Source organism: Apostichopus japonicus, chromosome 10 (assembly GCF_037975245.1).
Source record: "Apostichopus japonicus isolate 1M-3 chromosome 10, ASM3797524v1, whole genome shotgun sequence".
In the NCBI taxonomy this organism is placed as follows: Eukaryota; Metazoa; Echinodermata; class Holothuroidea; order Aspidochirotida; family Stichopodidae; genus Apostichopus; species Apostichopus japonicus.
In genome coordinates, this window is record NC_092570.1 from 10427891 (window position 1) to 10450000 (window position 22110).

General features: G+C 35.6%; 1 protein-coding gene across 2 annotated transcripts in view; it reads right to left on the reverse strand.

Moving 5' to 3' along the window:
- Window positions 1–22110, reverse strand: part of LOC139975010 (atrial natriuretic peptide receptor 1-like) — a 68467-nt gene that overhangs the window by 25557 nt on the left and 20800 nt on the right. The window contains exons 2-5 of one of the 2 annotated variants that reach the window (XM_071982602.1): window positions 11359–11409; window positions 8256–8750; window positions 1409–1643; window positions 333–634 (exon numbers count right to left, since the gene is read on the reverse strand). In XM_071982602.1, coding sequence (XP_071838703.1) covers window positions 333–634; window positions 1409–1643; window positions 8256–8714 — 996 coding nt within the window. In that variant the 5' untranslated portion in view covers window positions 8715–8750; window positions 11359–11409. The remainder of the gene's footprint in view (window positions 1–332; window positions 635–1408; window positions 1644–8255; window positions 8751–11358; window positions 11410–22110) is intronic. The other variant, XM_071982600.1, reaches the window with a different exon arrangement.

Sequence of the window (22110 nt, forward strand, 5' to 3'; positions counted from 1 at the left end):
CCGCCGACAGCAAGGTGTGTCGTCTGGCAAGGGTGTTGTTCAATTACAACTTCCCGACATGGACGTTAAATGGATGTGTGCCGAGAGATTGGCTTCGGTCAGCTTGCGAGTCTATAAGCCTCCATGGCTTCTTTCGCGAGTTCCTGCTTGCGGGAAGATCACATATACATACATTCATACAATATGGGATAGATGCTAAAATAAATCTCCGGTAAAGTTTAGAAATAATTGATCTTCTTGATTTCCATGACATACCAGCAATGCAAGTACAACATGGAGTATAGCCCAAGAAATAAAGGTTGTATATAGGTTCACTATATAAGGCTAGTTACCTCTGTGTTATCGTCTATGTGGTTGTTGAATGGAGGCAGAGCTGTCTTTTCCCGAACCTTTCTCTCGAATTCTGCATACAGTTCTGTCTTTGGTTTTCGGATGTGTACATTGAAGAGAGCGTCGAACGCCATGTTGGCTTCGTCATCCCGCCCGTCATCTCCCATAAAGGTATTGGCGCCAATGTAAGCATCATCGACCACGTCAACTGTTATAAACACGTGGTAACCATCCAGATAACCGGCATCCAGAGCACCAAGCATAATGGCGCGAATGTCCCCACCCGACGCAAAGGCGAATATTACTATTGTGACAACATAAAAGGACTACTTTAAGCGCATAATTAATTTGATAAGACGTACATCGTTAAAGCAACTGCCATCAGTCAAAATTGAACTTCTTTACCATTTCCAAATCTCGAGAAAAGACCCTTTTAACAACTGAAGCGCATCAATTACATTGGCTGGATAATTTAGTATAATACCTTTAGGAAATTACCATACTTTCAATAACCTCAAATAACGTGCTTAAAATGTCAGATATATTTGTCGAGAACAAATTGTGTTGGATGTTTTACAAAGGTGCTTTATTGTTCATATAAAGTTAGGATAATATGCTTTGGTTTGGTTATTAGAATATGTAAAACAATGGATTAACATGATCATTTAGCTCTGTACAGAGGAGCCGACTTCGTCATCAATTTGCCGTCAAAGAGCATGAGAGAGAATGTGCATATTTTATAGCTTGAAAACCGGAACAGCTATAGTAACATTACTATATTTTATTAACCTTGGACTATAATATATCAAGACTAAACTTCTGCCTAAGTCATCCTTTAAACAAAGTATATCATCGCACACATGCAGAAATAACTATAGTCTCTGGGAACTAACTTTGTATAAAGTTAGGGAGGTGCATGACTCATGTTGTGTTGAAGGACAGTAATGACATAGCTTCACTTTATGGCTTGTATTGCTGTTATCATTAGATTAGATAAACGAAGATGAAACGACTTAAAATATTACGCCAGAATAATGAATATGTTACTGTTCAAAAAAAAAAAAAATTGTATACATACTCCTTGCAACTGAGCATGCCCCTTCAACCAGCGTCATGTGTTCTGTTTCTTTCCTGCCACTGACAGAGTTATGGCCTGGGTCGAATGTCGCAAAATAGGCAACCGTGATGTTTGCATCTTTGAAGTAAGTACTTATAGAATGTGACGTCAGCTGCCATACATTTTCGGATGATGTCAAAATCGCCACCCTTTCCCACCCGTATATTCGAAGAACTTCGAGTAACATCGGATTAACCTGGGATCAAGAATAATGATAAACTCTCAGCGAACGTAGAAAACATACATCGACATTAACTGACACATATTGATCAATTGTATACTGCAAATCATGAAGTGAAATTGATTGAGTGAATGATATCTTATTTCTAGATTTAAATGTTGTATAGTTAATATTGAAATACGCCAATAATATAGGTATGTTCCATCGATTGACAATAATACATAAAACTCAAATTAATGAATGCACAGGTATTAAGTATATTCACTGCATTACCTTTTAAAAATGACCGGAAATATTAGTGTAAAGAAGTTTGGGTTGGTTGATTTCTTCATATAGTTCATGAACATAGAATGGAAGGTTCTATGTTCAAGAGTCAGTTTGGACGAAAAGGAATTCGTTATATAACATATGCAAAAACTCTCAATTTAAGGATTGGTACAACACTGAAATGTCACCAGCCACAGTTACTTTAAAAAAAGTCACGCAGGAAAGAAACTTGGCACACAAAAACCAATCAACCGAACGACAGATCCGCTCTCAACCCCAGTCCCCTTGCATCGGGACTGTGACTGTGTGGTCATCGTTGGGTGTGTATCACGATTTCCCTCGAAGGGGAACATATACCACACATGATCTTAGCCAAAAGGCCGAGAAGCGATACAGCGTCTGCATGAACGTAATATAGATAAGAAAGCACTTGTTTTTGCAGTTCTCATAACAAGTACAACTTAATTATTTTATTGAAACCATTCACACGTCGTGAAGAGAACTAGAAAACTATTAGTGGATGCTTCTGGAATCGGTCTTATGTTCTAATCCAAGTCAACCCGAGTCCGAGACTGGTCAAAACAAAGGTTATCATCTTGTTAAACAAAGGTTAACAAGTCTATACGTACAAAATATATAGCAACAAACTAAATCAACTCATAAGATTATCTAGGAGGTTTTATTTAAATAATGAATTAAATGAATACAGAAACAATGTAAATAACACTTGGAAAACAATTAACAGTATTCTGCATAACAAAATCTATTCATTTTGAAAAAAAAAATTATATTGCTTTTAACACTGATAGAAAATTTCATTGGGATAAAGACATAATAATGATCGTAAAATCATTAATCATGTAACTACTACGAAGTTTTTAGGTGTTGATATTAACTATACGTTATCATGGCGCAACCACATATCATCGATCTGTAACAAAGTCGCAAGAAATATTCGAATACTCTCGAAATTGAAGCATTTCTTTCCACATAATATACTTAGAACGCTTTATCAAACTCTGGTCTTACCACACTTAACATACTGTACAATTATTTCGTCTGGGACACACAATGTGAATCTTGATCACCTTAACAAACTCCAAAAAGGAGCTATTCGTCACATTACCCATTCCGCATCACGGGAACATTCTAGTCCGCTTTTCAAGAATTTAAACTAAACTTGCTTAAACTCGATGATATCATGAAAATGAAGCTTGCGGCCTTTGCTTACAAATCATGGAATGGGTTACTGCCGGACAATTTCCACAGTTTTATTAATAGTAACAAAATTTTTTATCACTATCAAATGAGACATACTTATAATGCACATCGAAATTTTTACCGTACCACTATAGGAACCTATAGGTTTCGTAATCGTATAATTAAAACATGGAATTTCCTTTCAGATAATATAAAGACCAAAAAGTCGTTGAGTTTATGTAGGAAGTATTTATGAAAATACATCATCACAACATACTAATACGGTCTTCATGCAATAATTATATATATTAAGTAATTACATGTATAGCTAATTTCTTTATGAACTAGGACAATGTTATCCTGTCTAGTTATTTTATTTATTTATTTATTTGTTTTTGCACAAAAGTACAAAGTGGAGGGAGGTCTTCCATAAAGCTAAAAAGCTTAACAGTGTGGAAGACTCCCCGAAGAAAGAAAAAAAAAGAAAAAATATAAACACATATACATAAATATAAATACAAATTAAATGTTCAATATATATATAGTAATAACATACAGGTATAATTTTGTAGTAGTTAGTAACTAGCTATTATTTCCTTACAATAACCACTTCTTGAAGGTTGTGGCTGACTTATTATTCTTTAAATCTTTCGTTAGAAGATTCCATGTTTTTGTTGCACGGTTTTGTAGGCTTAAAGTTCCAATGGTGGTATTGTAGAGATTATAGTGGACATGATTAGCATGCCTCGTGTTATGATTATGTACATCTCTGTTACTGGTTCAATAAATAGTCAAAGGCAGCTGGTAGTAATCCATTCCAGGTCTTGTAGGCAAATAATGCAAGCTTAACTTTAATGAGATCGTGTAATTTTAGTAAGTTGAGTTTCTTAAATAGGGGACTGGTGTGCTCACGTGGGGCTGAGTGTGTTATGTGGCGAATGGCTGCCTTTTGGAGTATTATAGTGTTAAGGTTGGTGCTGAATGTACCAGACCAAATAATAGAACAATAAGTGAGATGCGGGACAATCAGGGTCTGGTATAGTGTTCTGAGTATGTTTTCCGATAGTTAATATTTCAACTTAGATAATATGTCAACATTCCGTGCAATTGTACTGCATATAGTTGAAATATGGTTGCGCCAGCTAAGTTTACAATCAATATTTACACTTAAAAAATTAGTAGTAGAAACTTTCTTAATTATATTCCCGTCCATACATATATCTTTATTCCAAATAAGTGTATTACGAGTATTAAAGACAATGTAATTAATTTTTTGTACATTTAGTGATAATTTATTGGCTGAAAACCAATTACAAAATCCATTTGATTCAATTGACACTTTGGAAGGTAATGTGATTATGTCGTCGCTCTCGAAGAAAATACTGGTGTCATCAGCAAAGAGAATGATTTTGGCTAGTTTGGAGACATGACAAATATCGTTAATATATAGAATAAATAACAAAGGACCTAAGACTGAACCCTGTGGAACGCCGCAACGAATTTTAGCAAAATCGGATTTTAGAGTTTTTATACAATGTATATGATATCTGTTCGAAATATAGCTTTCAAGCCAGTTGAGAGTAGTTCCTCTAATGCCGTATGAAAATAATTTATTGATAAGGATGGTATGATCAATCTTGTCAAACGCCTTCGAAAGGTCGAGGAATACACCTTTGCAATTTTTGCCATTATTTAGACTAGTATGTAACTGTTAACTGCATCTGCTAAAGCCAGTTCAGTAGAATATTCCGGTCGACAGCCGAACTGTTCTTTACAAAGAATATTACATTGGTTAAGAAAATTAAATATGCGATTGAACTTAAGTCGTTCTATGATTTTAGAAAAACAAGAAATCAATGAAATCGGTCGATAATTCTCATATACATTTGAATCTCCTTTTTTATAGATTGGTAAAACCTTTGCCATTTTAAGTTTATCTGGGAATACGCCAGTGTTAAATGAAAAATTACATATATGGGTCAAAGGCTTAGCAATAAAAGGAATAACATTTTTTTTTTATAATACCAGGTTTGAAATCATCATATCCAGCTGCTTTATTTGGTTTCAAGTTGATGGTTGCAAATTTAATTAGTTCTTCTTCTGTGACTGGGAATGTGAATATTGAATGACTATTGTTATCATGGATGATGTTATGTGATTTACCTTTGTTATTTATTTTACTAGCAAGCGATGGTCCAAGATTTACATAGAAATTGTTGAAGTTATTCGCAATGATATTTTGATCACTGGTTTCTTGGTCACCATCTTTGAAAACAGCAGGATATAATAACTCTTTACGGTTATTGTGCAACATTTCATTAATAGTACGCCATGTATGGTTTGTGTTATTTCTCCTCTTATTAAATTATTGTCAAAATAGAGTCTAATTACTTGGTTAAGCTTATTGCGATAGGTTATATACATAGACTTGTTCGTAGCTGTAGGAGACTTTAACTGACGTCTGTAAAGTTTGTGCTTCTTTTAATGGAAGTCCTAATACCATTCGTAATCCAGGGGTGTTTCTTTCTACGACGCTGTTTTTGACTGATTTGGCGAATAGGAAAACAATTATTATAAGTTGAACTGAGATGATTAAAACAGGTATTATAAGCAGAATTGACATCATTTTCGTTTAAAACATTATCCCAAGATGTGTCCCTCATTTCATAAGTTAAACGCTTTATGTTGTAAGTATTGTAATTTCGTTTATAGATGGTATTGTAAGATCCGGTTTTCTTCCCTACCACTTTTAGAAATATCGGAAAATGGTCACTTAAATCAGTTATGAGAACCCCTGAAGTAATCGTAGAATCATCGTTTGTAACAATGTTATCTATCAGGCTTGCAGTGATACTACTAATACGAGTTGGAAAAGTTATTGTAGGGATGAATCGGTTCGAAAAGAGAACATTTAAAAACGTAGTTGATTTGATTGCATTCGATAAATCAATATTATAATCACCCATTATGTAGGTTTTACAGTTTTTATTCGATATGATCTTGATATATTTTCCAGATTAACATAAAACTCATCTAAACAACCACTAGGTGGTCTGTAGACTATGCCGATAAGAAATGTATCCTTTGAATTTATGCTACTAGCCTCTATAAAGAGAGATTCTATAGAATTATTAAAACTTGATAGGTCGGGTCTACAAATAAAACGTATATCTTTACGTACAAATAAAGGCAGACTCCATCGTCTCGTTTATTGTCACGATGTTTTTCAACAAGTTTGTAATTATCCATTTTTATGAGGGGAGAAAAATTATCATTGAATCAGGTTTCTGTGAATCCAATTGCCGTAAAATCATTATTTAATACAGAAATGGAAGTGTTAATATCGTCAAAGTTATTGCTTAGGCTACGACTGTTGTGGTGGTACAGTGATATACCGTAATGAGGGAGAAAATTGTTATATGCGTCTATGTTATGGTACTACATGAGACATTATTTTCCCTGAGGCCGTTATGATCGTGGAGTATATATGAGACGCCATCAGTGATAACAATAATATTGGTAAGAGAATATAAATGTTATTTTGGTTCTGATCGTTCCCTTTCCCTATGATATCGCCTGGTGGTTGTGACGTTGGGCCTGGGGATGTTCTTCCTCTGTTGCTGACTTGTATTATTCTTCTTTACGACTGTCCAGTCTGCTCCGTCATTCGATGACAGGGTTCGCTTTATCTTTGCGTCGACTTGTTTGATTACCTTCGCTCTCCTTTCTCGGCTGAACTTTAGTCAGGTTAGCATTACCTTCCATAACTGTTGACTCGGTCCTACGTCTGTTCATATCACGGTATTGGTCTGTTTTCTTTACAGAATACTGCTGACGTCTCTCCTTCAGGTCCGTTTTGTTTACAGGAGATTGCTGACTACTCTTTCAGGTCACTTATACGTTCCTCGCCTTGATCTTTTGCTATACCCCAGTATTCTCAGGTCTCGATTCACTCAGTTCTGAGCTTCATAAGTCGTTGGCTTCTCTGCATAAGTCGTTGGCTTGTCAATTGGCTTCTCGATTTCTGTGTCCTTATCCATTGTTTCCGTGTCGTCCTTTTCATCTCAGTGATAATTCGTGTGACCCAGCTTGTTGCATTTGTAACAGACGATTTCAGGGCAGCGGTTCCTTGAATGCCCTTGTTGACCGCACTGCTCTACACGTGTATTGTAGGCACTCTCGCATTATGTGATCACTGATAAGCAGAGATTACACACCCGTGATTGACCATCGTGCTTTAATCTTAAGTGAGTTCGTTCTATAGTGATTGCGTGCGGTAGAGACTCGTCACTGTTTGGTAATTCGAGTCTAACGTATCTGATGCCATTTTCTATGTTGGGTAGTCTTCGTAATATTTATGTACCCATAGAGATCTTAATCTACATCCGTATTCTTCCAATTTTCCGGAAATTTCTTCAGCGGTAATGTACATTGGGACTCAAAAATGACTAACGGTTATTATGGTCTTGGTCACTCCCATTATGTCACATACCACATTCCCTATTTTTAATCCAGTTTCTTGAATAAGTTCTGCATCTTCTTTGTTTTTGCTGGTAAGATCCACTGAACTTGAGTCTTAACACATCCGAGAATATTTTACTTTCCAATGTCGTTGGCCAAAGACTTCAATATGTCCGTAGAATTAAAACTGGCATCAACAAGCTTCACACTCTTGGTTTTCAACACGGAACTATTTGGTGTCATTTTCGAGGATCCGGTACTCATATTGTCAGATATAGCCTGGCGCCAAGTGTCGCCTTGGCACTTGTATCGTTTGAAATACTTATACAAATTACATCAATGTGATATGCCAAATTCGTAATAAAATCCTCCTGTTTCACAGGATAAATGTTAAATGCCTCAGAATGAGGCCAAACAAATGCAAGAAAGACAGAAAATAAGTAAATAATTGAGAGATATTGAAGAGGTGTTTCCCCTCTGAAATTTACGCAATGGTCACTCTGGTCACTCTGGTCACTCTGGTAACTCAAGGTTATCACTCCTTAAAGTATCTGTATCATTCTGCTCATTCAACTTGTATTATATTTTATCTTCTTTACCAGGGAGTCTTCTACTCTGTTAAGCCAATTCAGGCTTTATAGAAGACTTCCTTTCACATTGTATTTTTTGGGTGATAAAACAAACAAATAAACATCTTACCTTAGAATAATGTCCAACTGTTCTCGCAAAAGTAGGATATTCATCTTTGTTAGACAGAATGAAAGATGAACATCCCCATGAAACTATTGGTATATTCCACGTTGCCGCCAATAAACCAACAGGTTCGCAGACGATACTGCAAGCTCCTCCAATAATAGCGTGTAGTGGGGATTGGTACCGCCAAAAGTTGACAGCTTCTGACAAACCATCTTTAGCATTACACCGGGTATCGTTCCAATAAAAACGTATGGTTTTGTTTGGTAGTAGTGACTCGTCACTGTGAATCTTTTCAATAGCTAACGTAATAGCCCCAGCTACTGTCTTGCCTAACGGTCGGCTCCCAGACCACGGTAGCAAAAACACTAAGACGATATCGTCCTCAGCTTGAGTCGTTCGTGTAACTTCAATACAGTATACTAGGAGCAGAAAACGTCCAACTGATCCTACCATGGAATGCATTATCCAAAGAATTCACGTAAAGAATGAAACACGTGTCTGCAATGACAAAAAAAAGAGACGTACATTAGTTGGAATAAATAAAGTATAGAAACAAACCTAACATTACGAGTATACGAACGATTTGAATATGGCAAAAACACTGATCACGTGTGAATTACAGGTGTACACGGACAAGAGAAAGTATAATGACTACAAATCAACTACTAAAACAAAGTTAAACACAGTACTCGCATCGTAGTCCATGTCGACATATATTCTTATAAAGACTTAGGCAAGGAACATTTCGTCTATATGGTCGATTATTTAAATCCTCAGAGTAGATGGACGTTAGACCAAACGAACTATAAGAATCCTTGCGTCTACTAACAATTGGGTTTGCTTTTACGTGACGAGAACAAAGGGATCTCCTAAGCTAAATTGTCAACTTTTTTCTTTGTTTTGGTTTAAGCGCATCAAGTTCAGTTAATTACATTGCAGCATTGGGCGTCAATCCTGGGGGACAGGGGGAAAAATGTCATTTCAAAGTCTAGTATATATATGCCTGATTTCATTACAATTTCGGTTTGTTCATGGAGTTATTTAGTTCAATGTTGTTTGCTTTGTTTCCATATTCTCAGAACAAGACAAATATATAAAGAAAAAAACTTTCAACTTATCCTATTTTAAAGTTGTGTGATTTCTCCCTTTAACTGAATACCATTAGTAATATTACAGTCACGAAACTTGTTACGACCGCCCTCTCCCCAGTACAAAAAACAAGTATGGCGTAAAGATTAGAACATGCTTGTCGCATCTATACACAGTACCTGGACTGTAATAATGTGCGTTAACGATGAATCCTGCATGGTGGGGAGTAAGTCTATAGACTGACGTCCCATCTGCCTTCCCCTATATCTAGAGACGCCTTTGAATGGCTCTCACCCGCTATATACATATATATTTATATACCTTTATATATATATATATATATATATATTAATAAGGTGGAATAGAGAATACAACATTGTGGATGGGAAGCAATTAGGTTAATTTAATACCAGTAGCATCTTTCTTTAAGCTCTAAGTCATGCATATATGGGTGTATTCGTGTATGTATGTTAATTTGTTTGTATAATTTGTATAATTTCTGTCCCCATACATGTGACTACTGATGGACGCCCCTTCATTACAGTAACATATCTAAGCCGTGCCCGAAGTTGTCGATGAAGAGTTCGCTTCTAAGATGAAGTAGGAAAGTATAGATTGTTGTTCCTTGCATGTATATATAGCATAGATTTATCTCAACGGCAATAATCTAAGCATTTACATATAGGACGTATAGAAACTCGGTAACCGTAAAAGCCTTCAAACAAAATCCAGATTAAGATCACAAAGCTGTGAAAGCAGCCCCGTTACACCTTATTAGTTTGGTGCATGTTTTCATAGGTTATCTTGATTTCTAATCCGTTGGTGTAACATGGAACGCTTAAATATACTTTAAGAACATGGGCACAATTATAATGTAAAATATGAAAATGACAACAATTTATTTCCAGCAATTGTGTACAGTAAATGAATGTTTAACAGAGTATAAACGAATATTTTGATATAATACAATCTAGAGAGACAAGTACAAAGAAAGAAAAAAACATTCATCACGATAATTTATATACAATATTTAAGCTATACAAATGCATGGAAAAGGAGAAAAAAGAAGCGCAATGCTTAAAGAATGATTTCCCCTGTTCCTCATTTGAATATGATAAATATATACATAAACTGGAGAGAAATTGGTGAAAGAAAACGAAACTCCAAAACAAAATTCAAATAATATACATCATGATGCTGTAAAAGAAAATACACAATGATAATACACAATAACAATGTAAAACTATTATGATAATACACAATAAAAATGTAAACTACACGATAATAATACACTATAACAATGTAAAACTACACGATGATAATACACAATAACAATGTAAAACTATTATGATAATACACAATAAAAATGTAAACTACACGATGATAATACACATTAACAATTTAAACTACACGATGATAATACACATTAACAATGTCAACTACACGATAATAATACACAATAACAATGTAAACTACACGATGATAATACACAATAACAATGTAAAACTATTATGATAATACATTATAAAAATGTAAACTACACGATGATAATACACATTAACAATTTAAACTACACGATGATAATACACATTAACAATGTCAACTACACGATGATAATACACAATAACAATGTAAAACTGTAATGATCACAATACCAATGTAAAACTACACGATAATGAGACACAACAACAATGTAAATTGCACGATGATAATTCACAATACCAATGTAAATTTGTTATGATGATACATAATCAAGCACACCACAACTTATGTAATACAACATTTGGTACGTTAAGTTTAAAGAATCGTGTTATTAGGACATGGAATTCTCTAACTGCTACTATAGATCTAAACCATCTAAAGTAACATTTAGAAAAAAGCTAAAAAAAGAAGTAATTTCTCAGTATTGATACATCTTTTATATTGTATGTTATTAATTATTCCTTATTAAGACATTAATTATATTTTTATTTATGTATATATGTATTTTTTTCTTTCTTTCTTGGGAGTCCTTTACCTTGTTAAGCCTGAATTGGCTTTTTAGAGAACTTCCCTCCACATTTATTATCTGTGGAAAATCAAATAAATCAAAAAAATAATAACAATGTAAACATATTATAATAACACAAAATAACAATGTTAATTACACGATGATAATGCACAATAACAATGTAAAACTATACGATGATAATGATAAATATGCGCGATCATAGTGTAAACATATTATGCATAAAATGTCGTTGGACATCCTTCGGTTCAAATCTCCAAATCAGTTTTTAGTTATTTTCCTTCCTGTTGCGTATACGTCCTTGAAAAGGTAATATGTTGTATTGATTTCGTCCAGATTCATCTCTGTGTTACAAGTACTTTCTTTGCAAGTTGAACACACGTAGGATTCAACAGCTCACCAATCAAAAGTAAGGTGCAATCAATAGATTAAAATTCGGAGAAACTATATATGTGACGCGGATACCACTATCTAAGTATTAATATCTTTACATATGCATAATCCTTTCTTCATAATTGTGCGCTTTTACATTATTATCACGCATTTAACCATCATGTATTTTTTATTACAATATTTCACTAGCATATAAGCACCATGAATCGTAATCCATTTGGCATGTTATTGATTAAATATTGATAAGAATACCATATTGTTACCGGAAAGTTAAAACATAGAGCCGGTTTAAAATTGGAATGTAATTGATTACTTATAAGCATCATTTGGCATGTCATTGATTAAATATTGATAAGAATACCATATTCTTACCGGACAGTTATAACTTAGCGCCGTTTTGAAATTGGAATGTAATCGATTACTTATTTCAATCTTATAACCATATAGGGCCTACACGTAAATTGTACATATGCAGTCGTAAATATAAACGTGAGTGGCTACTGTAAATTATATATCTCTCTACTAATGCTATCCTTGTTATTTGTGATGTTTTTGTGTCTGGTTGTTCATATATCGAAGTCACTTCAGTGTCGGAGACTAGTTGTCAATGACACGTGTATAATCACATCATGTTCGCTTCAACACATGCATACATATATACACACACACACACGCACACATACATGTAGTAGACTTTCATAGAAGCTGTCACATAGCAGATACATGCGCTCTTAAAGGGATAACGAAGTCTGAAACTTCAAAACAACAATGTAGTTTAAAATCATTTTCTTTTCATAAGTCCATCATGCAATCAACTGTGATGCCATATACATGGACTACACTAACAACTGCTTTGTTTTGTTTAAACTGAAATGATTATATAACCTTGGAAATAATGCAATTGTGTCACATGAAGTTCTTCAATGTTGATGTTGTTTCATCATGTGGCTTCAATAAACTTATACAGGGTTTTCAATTTACCATAGATTGGTTTAGTTACATCATATAAAAGAAAGAAAAACATCTATACGAATAAAAATAAATAAATTCAAAGATATTAAATCTCAACCACGAAACAACCTCTCAAAATAATACAGTATGTTTGTTTTTACTAAGGCTTGTTTTATATATGTTATATAAAATATTAATCTTAGACTTCGTCATCCCTTTAACGTCTTAATTTTCAATTGTTAACATCTGCATGGATAGTCTTAATTTGTTCACGTCAATAATAGTTTGATAAAGTGCAAAATCATTCTTGTTAACATAATAGGTATGGAAACCATCGCAGTTATAACGTTGTTGTTGCCATGGTAGTTCGTGATTAGATTCCATGCAGAACGGTGTTTCGTCAGTTGTAAAATTTAAAGCAACCATTTTGCTTTTAATCACCTTCATATTACATGAATGTAAAGAGTAAAATAGGTTAATTTGAATCCATTTTTTGGGGGAAACATGAACTTTGTGATCGCTTATATATAAATATATATATATATATATATATATATATATATATATGTATATATGTATATCCTTCCATAGTATACAAAGCGGAAGTGACTGCCGGGTATTCTAAGTCTATTTATATTGGTATGTGCGGAGGGCAGTTCAAAACAAGGTTCAATAACCACAAAAAGTCGTTCAACCTGAAGAATTATCAAGGAGAGACTGAGCTTTCAAAACATGTTTGGTCTCTAAAAGAAAGCAATAGAGCCTTCCAAATCTCCTGGTCCATTGTCAGGAGATCAAACACATTGATCAACAGCTCAGGTTCTTGTAATCAATGCCAGGCCGAGAAACTAGCAATAATAGATCATTCTAGCCCTAATCTCCTGAACAAAAGGTCTGAAATCCTCGCAAGCTGCAGACACCAACCAAAACACCCCCAAAATAAAGTCAAGACTAAGATGAAAGAGAGATAGCTTTTTAGTACACCTCCTGACGATTGCTAGTAAGCATGAAACTCTGAGTAGAGGTTTGGCTGCAAAATTCAAAATTTACATTACGCTCTTCTTCATAACGCGGAATTGAGCACTCTGTCGTGTTCTACTTGGAACATTTTATACACTTCTATATATATATATATATATATATATATATATATAGGTTAGTGATTGGAAGTAAAACAGCCAATGTTTGGTTGGAAGTGATTGGAAGTAAAACAACCAAACATTGGCTGTTTTACTTCCAATCACTTACGTAATTTAATTATTGTATCTCACTCGAGATCCAGCCTTTCTCTAAATGCAGCATAGTTGTTTAACAGTTTATCCGTTATTCCTATATATATATATATATATATATATATATATATATATATATACATGAAAAGTGTATATTCTTGATTGAATGAGGTCGTTGTGAAGCACATGCAGTCCATTATCAGCAGTAATAAATCAATTACAGTAAAGCCTCACGGTAACAATGATGTTCAAAGTATTTCAATTACTTGGCCAAATTCCAAATTTACCCAATTTCTCATAAGTATACAGGGGCATGAACCTTGATGGACGGGCTGATAACATGAGGTGTGCGGTTAAGGGTCGTAGTATGCAAAGCCCATGTAGGGGTCCCCCACAGTGCAAAAATCATATATTAATATATTTAAATATTGTATACTATACGTTATGTCTATAATATGTTCTAAAGGCAAGGTTGTGATATTAAACTGGATTTTGAAAAATCCCGACTGAAAGTTTTCACCCGACTGATGATGGGGCAATGCCCCCCCCCCCTGCCCACAAGTAATGGAGAACTCTTACATTCAGCATGTAAGACAGGGCGAATCCTCCGGTCCATAGAATATGTAATAAAAATGAAACTATAGGAAATTATACACAAAAGGTCAACAACCAAACGTACACACGCATATAGAGAATCCGAGGTCAAAAAATATCTTATTTGCCTTTTGCATAATTGTAAATGCACATTAGCACAATATACAAAATCCTTAATCCATTTCAACTGATTTTTATTCATTACATTAAAAGTCATTTAATTGCACGCGATAGTTTATTTATTTGAAAATAGTTTCCAAATATACAGTTGTAACTGTTATATAAAAACCATTTCTGATATTGAATTATTGAATGGGCAAGTCGAGTATCAATAGCGGTAAATGTTATACGTTCATATCTCTGCATTTGGAAATGTTAACAAGTCTTTGCGTTTGTGTGTCGCATTCTTCTTATCTCATCCAATCGTGCGAATGAATATTTTGGGGATGTAGCTAAAAAAGGAATGTACGCAGTCGTGCAACTTCCCGCGTTTTTATTTCGTCAAGGACAGGGGTATAAGAACTGGGGAAACTGGGGCACTTGAAAAATGTTAAAAGGGCCCCTTTTGAAAATGAAATTGCCCCTTTCGAATTTGTATTCCCTATTAAAAATTGTAAATATACACTGAGTTTTCTTCCATTTTGTCTGAGCTTTTGTTTGAAAACAATTCCTACCTACAGTAGTCCTATAGTCACAGTACCTTTTATAAAATACTAACAAGGAGGGGGGAGGGGGCGTGACCCCCAATACCCTACATGTCCGCCCCCACTCAGTTCATTCCCCCAAACCCCTCCTCCCCTCATCAGGTTCCATTTTGGCATGTAAAACATTCGTTTTTTTTCTTAAAATGTTATTTCAATTTACGACGGATGATCGTGAGAGGCTTGATGTTAATACTACTCAATTTAGATTTACAGGTCGGAACGAGTAATAAGTTTGTGATTTATACACAAATGGTATCTTTTGATCATAAAACTAATGGCAAATGAGGTTTCTTGGCACTGAGGTATATTATCAATTGATTTAAATCCATGTTATGTCACACTTGAGACCATCAGCGATCGTAATTCTTGAAACTCAATATTTCGTTACCATTCTATAATTATATGGTTAATGTACAAGGTTCTTCCATGTATTTCTGCATACAATTTTATGGTAAGTCGAAAACTTGTTGTTTTTTGTGTGCATTTTTCGAATACGAAGCCATCATTGTTGCAGTTATCGAAATACAGTGAGTGTGTTTAAAGTAAACCTTCCTTAGCTATGGTAAAATCTATTTAAAGAATTTTTATCTAAGAGGAAACTTTATGTATAAAACTAACTGTAAGCAACATGCTTTTGATATCAGATGGCATAACTGGAAATCTTTATTTGAAGTTTAATGATTTATTTGTTATTGTTGAAAATATGGACTTATGATCATAATGTGTTATTATGAATTGTACATTATTTGGACTCTTGATGGAATGATAACAAAATATGCAAGATTTAAAAAAAAAAAAAGTTTGTGTAAAGTATGTGTGCGTGTGTGTGTTTAGTTATTTCCACTTCTCTGGTTTGACCATTTACCAATTCAAAAGGAAGATGATGAAAGTGAAAGTAATGTGAGTCCTATCCGGGTGTGTTCTAAGTCAATATGAATTGCTAATTTCACATCATCTCGTAGGGCGCAAAAATCAAGTAGATATCTTTGCGATCATATATGCAAACGTAGGTCTCACTTTGTTGGGAAAAACTGCATGTTAGGCTACGAGTTGATAACTTACTATACTACTCGCACATTACAGTCCCCATAATCGGAAATATTCAATTGCATGATCTAATACGACAACCCAGCGAAGACAAAGAAGACTGCCAAAAGTAAACAACGCACTGTAAGCAGCCTCCAAGTACATTTTACATCGATTATTTAGACCCTGGTAATACTTAGCGACACAATTTGAATATATTTCTGTCAAGATGTCCTCGATTTTTAAGAGCCTTTGAAATATTTTAAGGCCACTTAATAGAACGACTCTGCGTCCAGTTGCTGTAAGCATTGCGAAACTTGATCAGTTTAATGAAGTACCGTACATCAAATAACAAATTGCTTGACATGGATCTTGTCTTCAAATATTTTTCTCTCCGGTGATGCTTTGCTCACAACAAGTAAACAGTTTGATGGTAGACAGGTAGTGAATATGACAAAAAATGAAGAAAAGAATCGGAAAGGTTCTTGAAATCAGGAAACAGTCGCGTGATGAAATAAGATAAAGAGATTCTGAAATGTGTACAAATCGTTCACTATTTATGCCGTTCGCGTATTATCGCTTCCCTGAACAATAAGCTAGGTCAAGAATGAATGTCTTCTTGCAATGAGGAAAGGAAATTGAAAAGATGACATGAACCATTTCACGGATGGCGTATCCATAAAACGTGATTTGACGAGATGATGAGAAACTGAGAGATTTACAATAAAGACATTTTCAAAATGCACTTAATAAACGACCTATCACGACTATGTGAAAACTGACTGAATTTAATGGCATTTTAGTTACATAACATATACACGGTGCATGTTAGTATATGTTGATCACACTATAATAAACACCGAAGATCACATGTGTTCAGTGATCTTATTATAGTTACATAACATATACACGGTGCATGTTAGTATATGTTGATCGCACTATAATAAACACCGAAGATCACCCGTGTTCAGTGATCTCATTATAGTTACATGACATATATACGGTGCATGTTAGTATATGTTAATCACACTATAAGGAAGACCGAAGATCACCTGTGTTCAGTGATCTCATTATAGTTACATGACATATATACGGTGCATGTTAGTATATGTTGATCACACTATAATAAACACCGAAGATCACCCGTGTTCCGTGATCTTATTATAGTTACATAACATATACACGGTGCATGTTAGTGTATGTTGATCACACTATAAGGAAGACCGAATATCACAAATATTCCAAAAGTTCCAAAATTAGTTTGCAGTAATTTTTGATAGGCACAGGGTCTATCAAATAGGCCTAGGCTACCTAGGGCCTACTTGTTGCCTTATAGGGCCTACAGGATTTGTATCCAAATCGAAATGATGACTATATATATGAATCGGGTAGTTTTTTGCTAGCCATTCAATGATTAATGGAGTATTTAGACCTAGGCGTATGTTAATAATGAGTAAGTTGTAATTACATGAATTATCATGCCTTGAATCACTGACGAAACAGCTATGTGGCTTCACACTCATTTCATAGTCTTGTAAACACATTATGGAGCGTTTTCGAAACTCCATGCTTGTGCTGAGATTTTTTAAATTACCATGACCAACATATATCTGCTCATGTATTTTCAATCATGCTTTAGAATTTACCTCCCCATCTTGCAAAATATGTCAGTCATTATTTAAATTTAATTTTTGGTGATGGGAAGTCAATTCGTTGATTCTCTTCATTTTAACAGGTGTATTTGCAACATATGTGAGGTAATGCCTACAGGGAAGGAATGTTTGTGTTGTCAAGAGGTGGATGAGTATATTCAGAAGTGCTCTGAAGTGGACGGTCCTCCAAAGCAATGTATCGTTGAACATCCAAGCTTTCAATCTGTCTGTCTCAACGTTGATGTGCTGCAGACTGCATATTTTCACTATCGACAGGAATATGGTCATTATGGTGAAAATGATGCTGTAAATGAGTGAGTTATTAACCTATTCATACAATTATACAACAGAAGTAAGCTTGTAGAAAGATTGTGCTCAGCAACACCAACACCGAAGATCACATGTGTTCAGTGATCTTATTATAGTAACATAACATATACACGGTGCATGTTAGTATATGTTGATCGCACTATAATGAACACCGAAGATCACCCGTGTTGCGTGATCTTATTATAGTTACATAACATATACACGGTGCATGTTAGTATATGTTGATCACACTATAATAAACACCGAAGATCACCTGTGTTCAGTGATCTTATTATAGTTACATGACATATATACGGTGCATGTTAGTATATGTTGATCACACTATAATAAACACCGAAGATCACCCGTGTTCCGTGATCTTATTATAGTTACATAACATATATACGGTGCATGTTAGTATATGTTGATCACACTATAATAAACACCGAAGATCACCTGTGTTCAGTGATCTTATTATAGTTACATGACATATATACGGTGCATGTTAGTATATGTTGATCACACTATAATAAACACCGAAGATCACCCGTGTTCCGTGATCTTATTATAGTTACATAACATATATACGGTGCATGTTAGTATATGTTGATCACACTATAATAAACACCGAAGATCACCTGTGTTCAGTGATCTTATTATAGTTACATGACATATATACGGTGCATGTTAGTATATGTTGATCACACTATAATAAACACCGAAGATCACCCGTGTTCCGTGATCTTATTATAGTTACATAACATATATACGGTGCATGTTAGTGTATGTTGATCACACTATAAGGAAGACCGAAGATCACCTGTGTTCAGTGATCTTATAATAGTTACATGACATATATACGGTGCATGTTAGTATATGTTGATCGCACTATATATAATGAACACCGAAGATCACCCGTGTTGCGTAATCTTATTATAGTTACATAACATATACACGGTGCATGTTAGTATATGTTGATCACACTATAATAAACACCGAAGATCACCCGTGTTCCGTGATCTTATTATAGTTACATAACATATATACGGTGCATGTTAGTGTATGTTGATCACACTATAAGGAAGACCGAATATCACAAATATTCCAAAAGTTCCAAAATTAGTTTGCAGTAATTTTTGATAGGCACAGGGTCTATCAAATGGGCCTAGGCTACCTAGGGCCTACTTGTTGCCTTATAGGGCCTTCAGGATTTGTATCCAAATCGAAATGATGACTATATATATGAATCGGGTAGTTTTTTGCTAGCCATTCAATGATTAATGGAGTATTTAGACCTAGGCGTATGTTAATAATGAGTAAGTTGTAATTACATGAATTATCATGCCTTGAATCACTGACGAAACAGCTATGTGGCTTCACACTCATTTCATAGTCTTGTAAACACATTATGGAGCGTTTTCGAAACTCCATGCTTGTGCTGAGATTTTTTAAATTACCATGACCAACATATATCTGCTCATGTATTTTCAATCATGCTTTAGAATTTACCTCCCCATCTTGCAAAATATGTCAGTCATTATTTAAATTTAATTTTTGGTGATGGGAAGTCAATTCGTTGATTCTCTTCATTTTAACAGGTGTATTTGCAACATATGTGAGGTAATGCCTACAGGGAACAGTGGCGTAGCTAGGATTTTTTGAGTGGGGGGGCCATTGGGGGGCTGTTCTTTCTAGTGGGGGGGGGGGGCCGGAGGTTACTATCTAAGCGGAGCGCCACCATGGTTGGCGCGGAGCGTACAGAGAAAATTTGAGATTTTCAGCACCCCCAGATCGCAGGAGATGGCACCTGTGAGGCAAAATAGCAACCAAAAAAGATGTGCAACTTTGGTGACAGAAATGCAAAAAAGTTTTTTCTCTTTCATGCTGACTGGCCTTGCCAACTCAACCAGACTTTTAACTTGAGGGAAGTTGGCATCATTTGCAGGAATTTCAGAATTCCCAATATTTTATATCTCTACCAGTAGTGGAAAATCCTGTTTCGACAGTTTCGTGGCCATAAAAAAGTTGTTTTGTGGAATATTCAATGACATATATTCATTTGACACGAGGCAATATATGAATACCTGCATGGGCGGCGATCTGTTTCAAATATTAAGGGGGGGGGGGGGACATCTGCTTGGATGCAGGCGAATTACTGTCAAAGCGGAGCGCCACCATTGGTTGGCGCGCAGCGTACAACAAAATTTCTGGTTTTGATAGCCCCCCAGATGACCGGAAATGGCACTTCTCGGGCTTGAAAATGACCAACCAGATGTACACTTTTGCCTGAGAACCAAGTTTTTCCTATTAGTTTTTTTTTTTTTCATTCATAACCTTTTGTCAAGATTGTCACCAGTCACACATCATGTTCGACCTCATTGCTTTTGTAGGTAATTCTACGTAACGCCCCACAATACCCGTCAGCCCCACTTTTCAAGGTTTTAAGCCCATTATTTGTTCAGAATTTGAATAATAAATTCACTTCAAAACATACCCATAATGTTGCACTAAATTTCATCTATGGAAAACCAATATAGAAAACCCCCCTCAACCACTAACAGACCGGTCAAAATTGTACGAGTATAGAGGGAAGTATACTATGATGAAGAATGTTGGTCAAGGAATTTTCGAAATTTCAGACACAGTTAAATTATTGGTGTACAAATATTAAAACCTCTTATAACGGCTACTATAAAACTTCGATATCATAGAAAATACCAAAAAAATATGCTCGAGGGGGAGGGCGGTCTCCACCCCTTCACCCCCCCCTCTCTTGGCTACGCACCTGCGGTTAGAAATCTTGTAGGAAACAGGCCAAATGGAAACCCAGTGAACCCATATCGATGTGGATCCTATGTATGATTGTACGTACTTACACTCATACACAAGATGCAAACCAAATTTCATTACGGATGCGGTCCGTCTAGCTATTCATTTCGAGAAAAAAAAGTAAAAACCACTTTCGGTCATATATAGATACAAATTGTGACACGGTTAGACAGGCGCTTTGCGAGGAATTTGCCAAGGGAGGGGCAAAGCTTGTACCCAGACTTTCTAAGCGTAGCGCCACCATGAGTTGGCGCGAAGCGCAAAAGAAAATTTTGGCCGAAAATGCCTCCCAGATCGCTGGAAATGGCACTTCCCAGGCCTTGTAAGTTGTATCTAAGCATTTTCTATTTTGAAATTACTAGCGATATCATAAAAAAATACAAAACATATGCTTAAAAAAAACTATGCCACCAAATATTGGGGGGGATATTAGATACTATATCCCCCACCTGAAATATTGGGGGGATATGTCCCCCCCCGTCCCCCCCCCCCCCCAATGATCGCCACCCATGAATACCTGATACCTCGGCTCAGAACAAACGGAGCCAATCTTTTGATAGATTGTTGCGCTAGGTGGAAGCACTGAACATATTTTCAGCAGATATCGCTATCACGCAGCACAACAAGGTTCGTGGTGTATGGTCGCAATCGTCGCATCGACCATTGCCATGCCATGCTGTGTGACCATTCTCATGATTACTACAGATATTGTATTATTCTTATTCTGCCAGATGCAGACGAGAAAATTGTGTAACTCTATTTCCCAAATTATTGAACAAAAAATATAAGCGAATCGCACTGATGAGTGTTTTTTTTTTTACCCCATTCCCAGTGGGGGGGCCAGTGGGGGGGCCAGTGGGGGGGCCAGCCGATTTCATGGGGGGGGGGGCCTCGGCCCCCCAGGCCCCCCCGTAGCTACGCCACTGACAGGGAAGGAATGTTTGTGTTGTCAAGAGGTGGATGAGTATATTCAGAAGTGCTCTGAAGTGGACGGTCCTCCAAAGCAATGTATCGTTGAACATCCAAGCTTTCAATCTGTCTGTCTCAACGTTGATGTGCTGCAGACTGCAT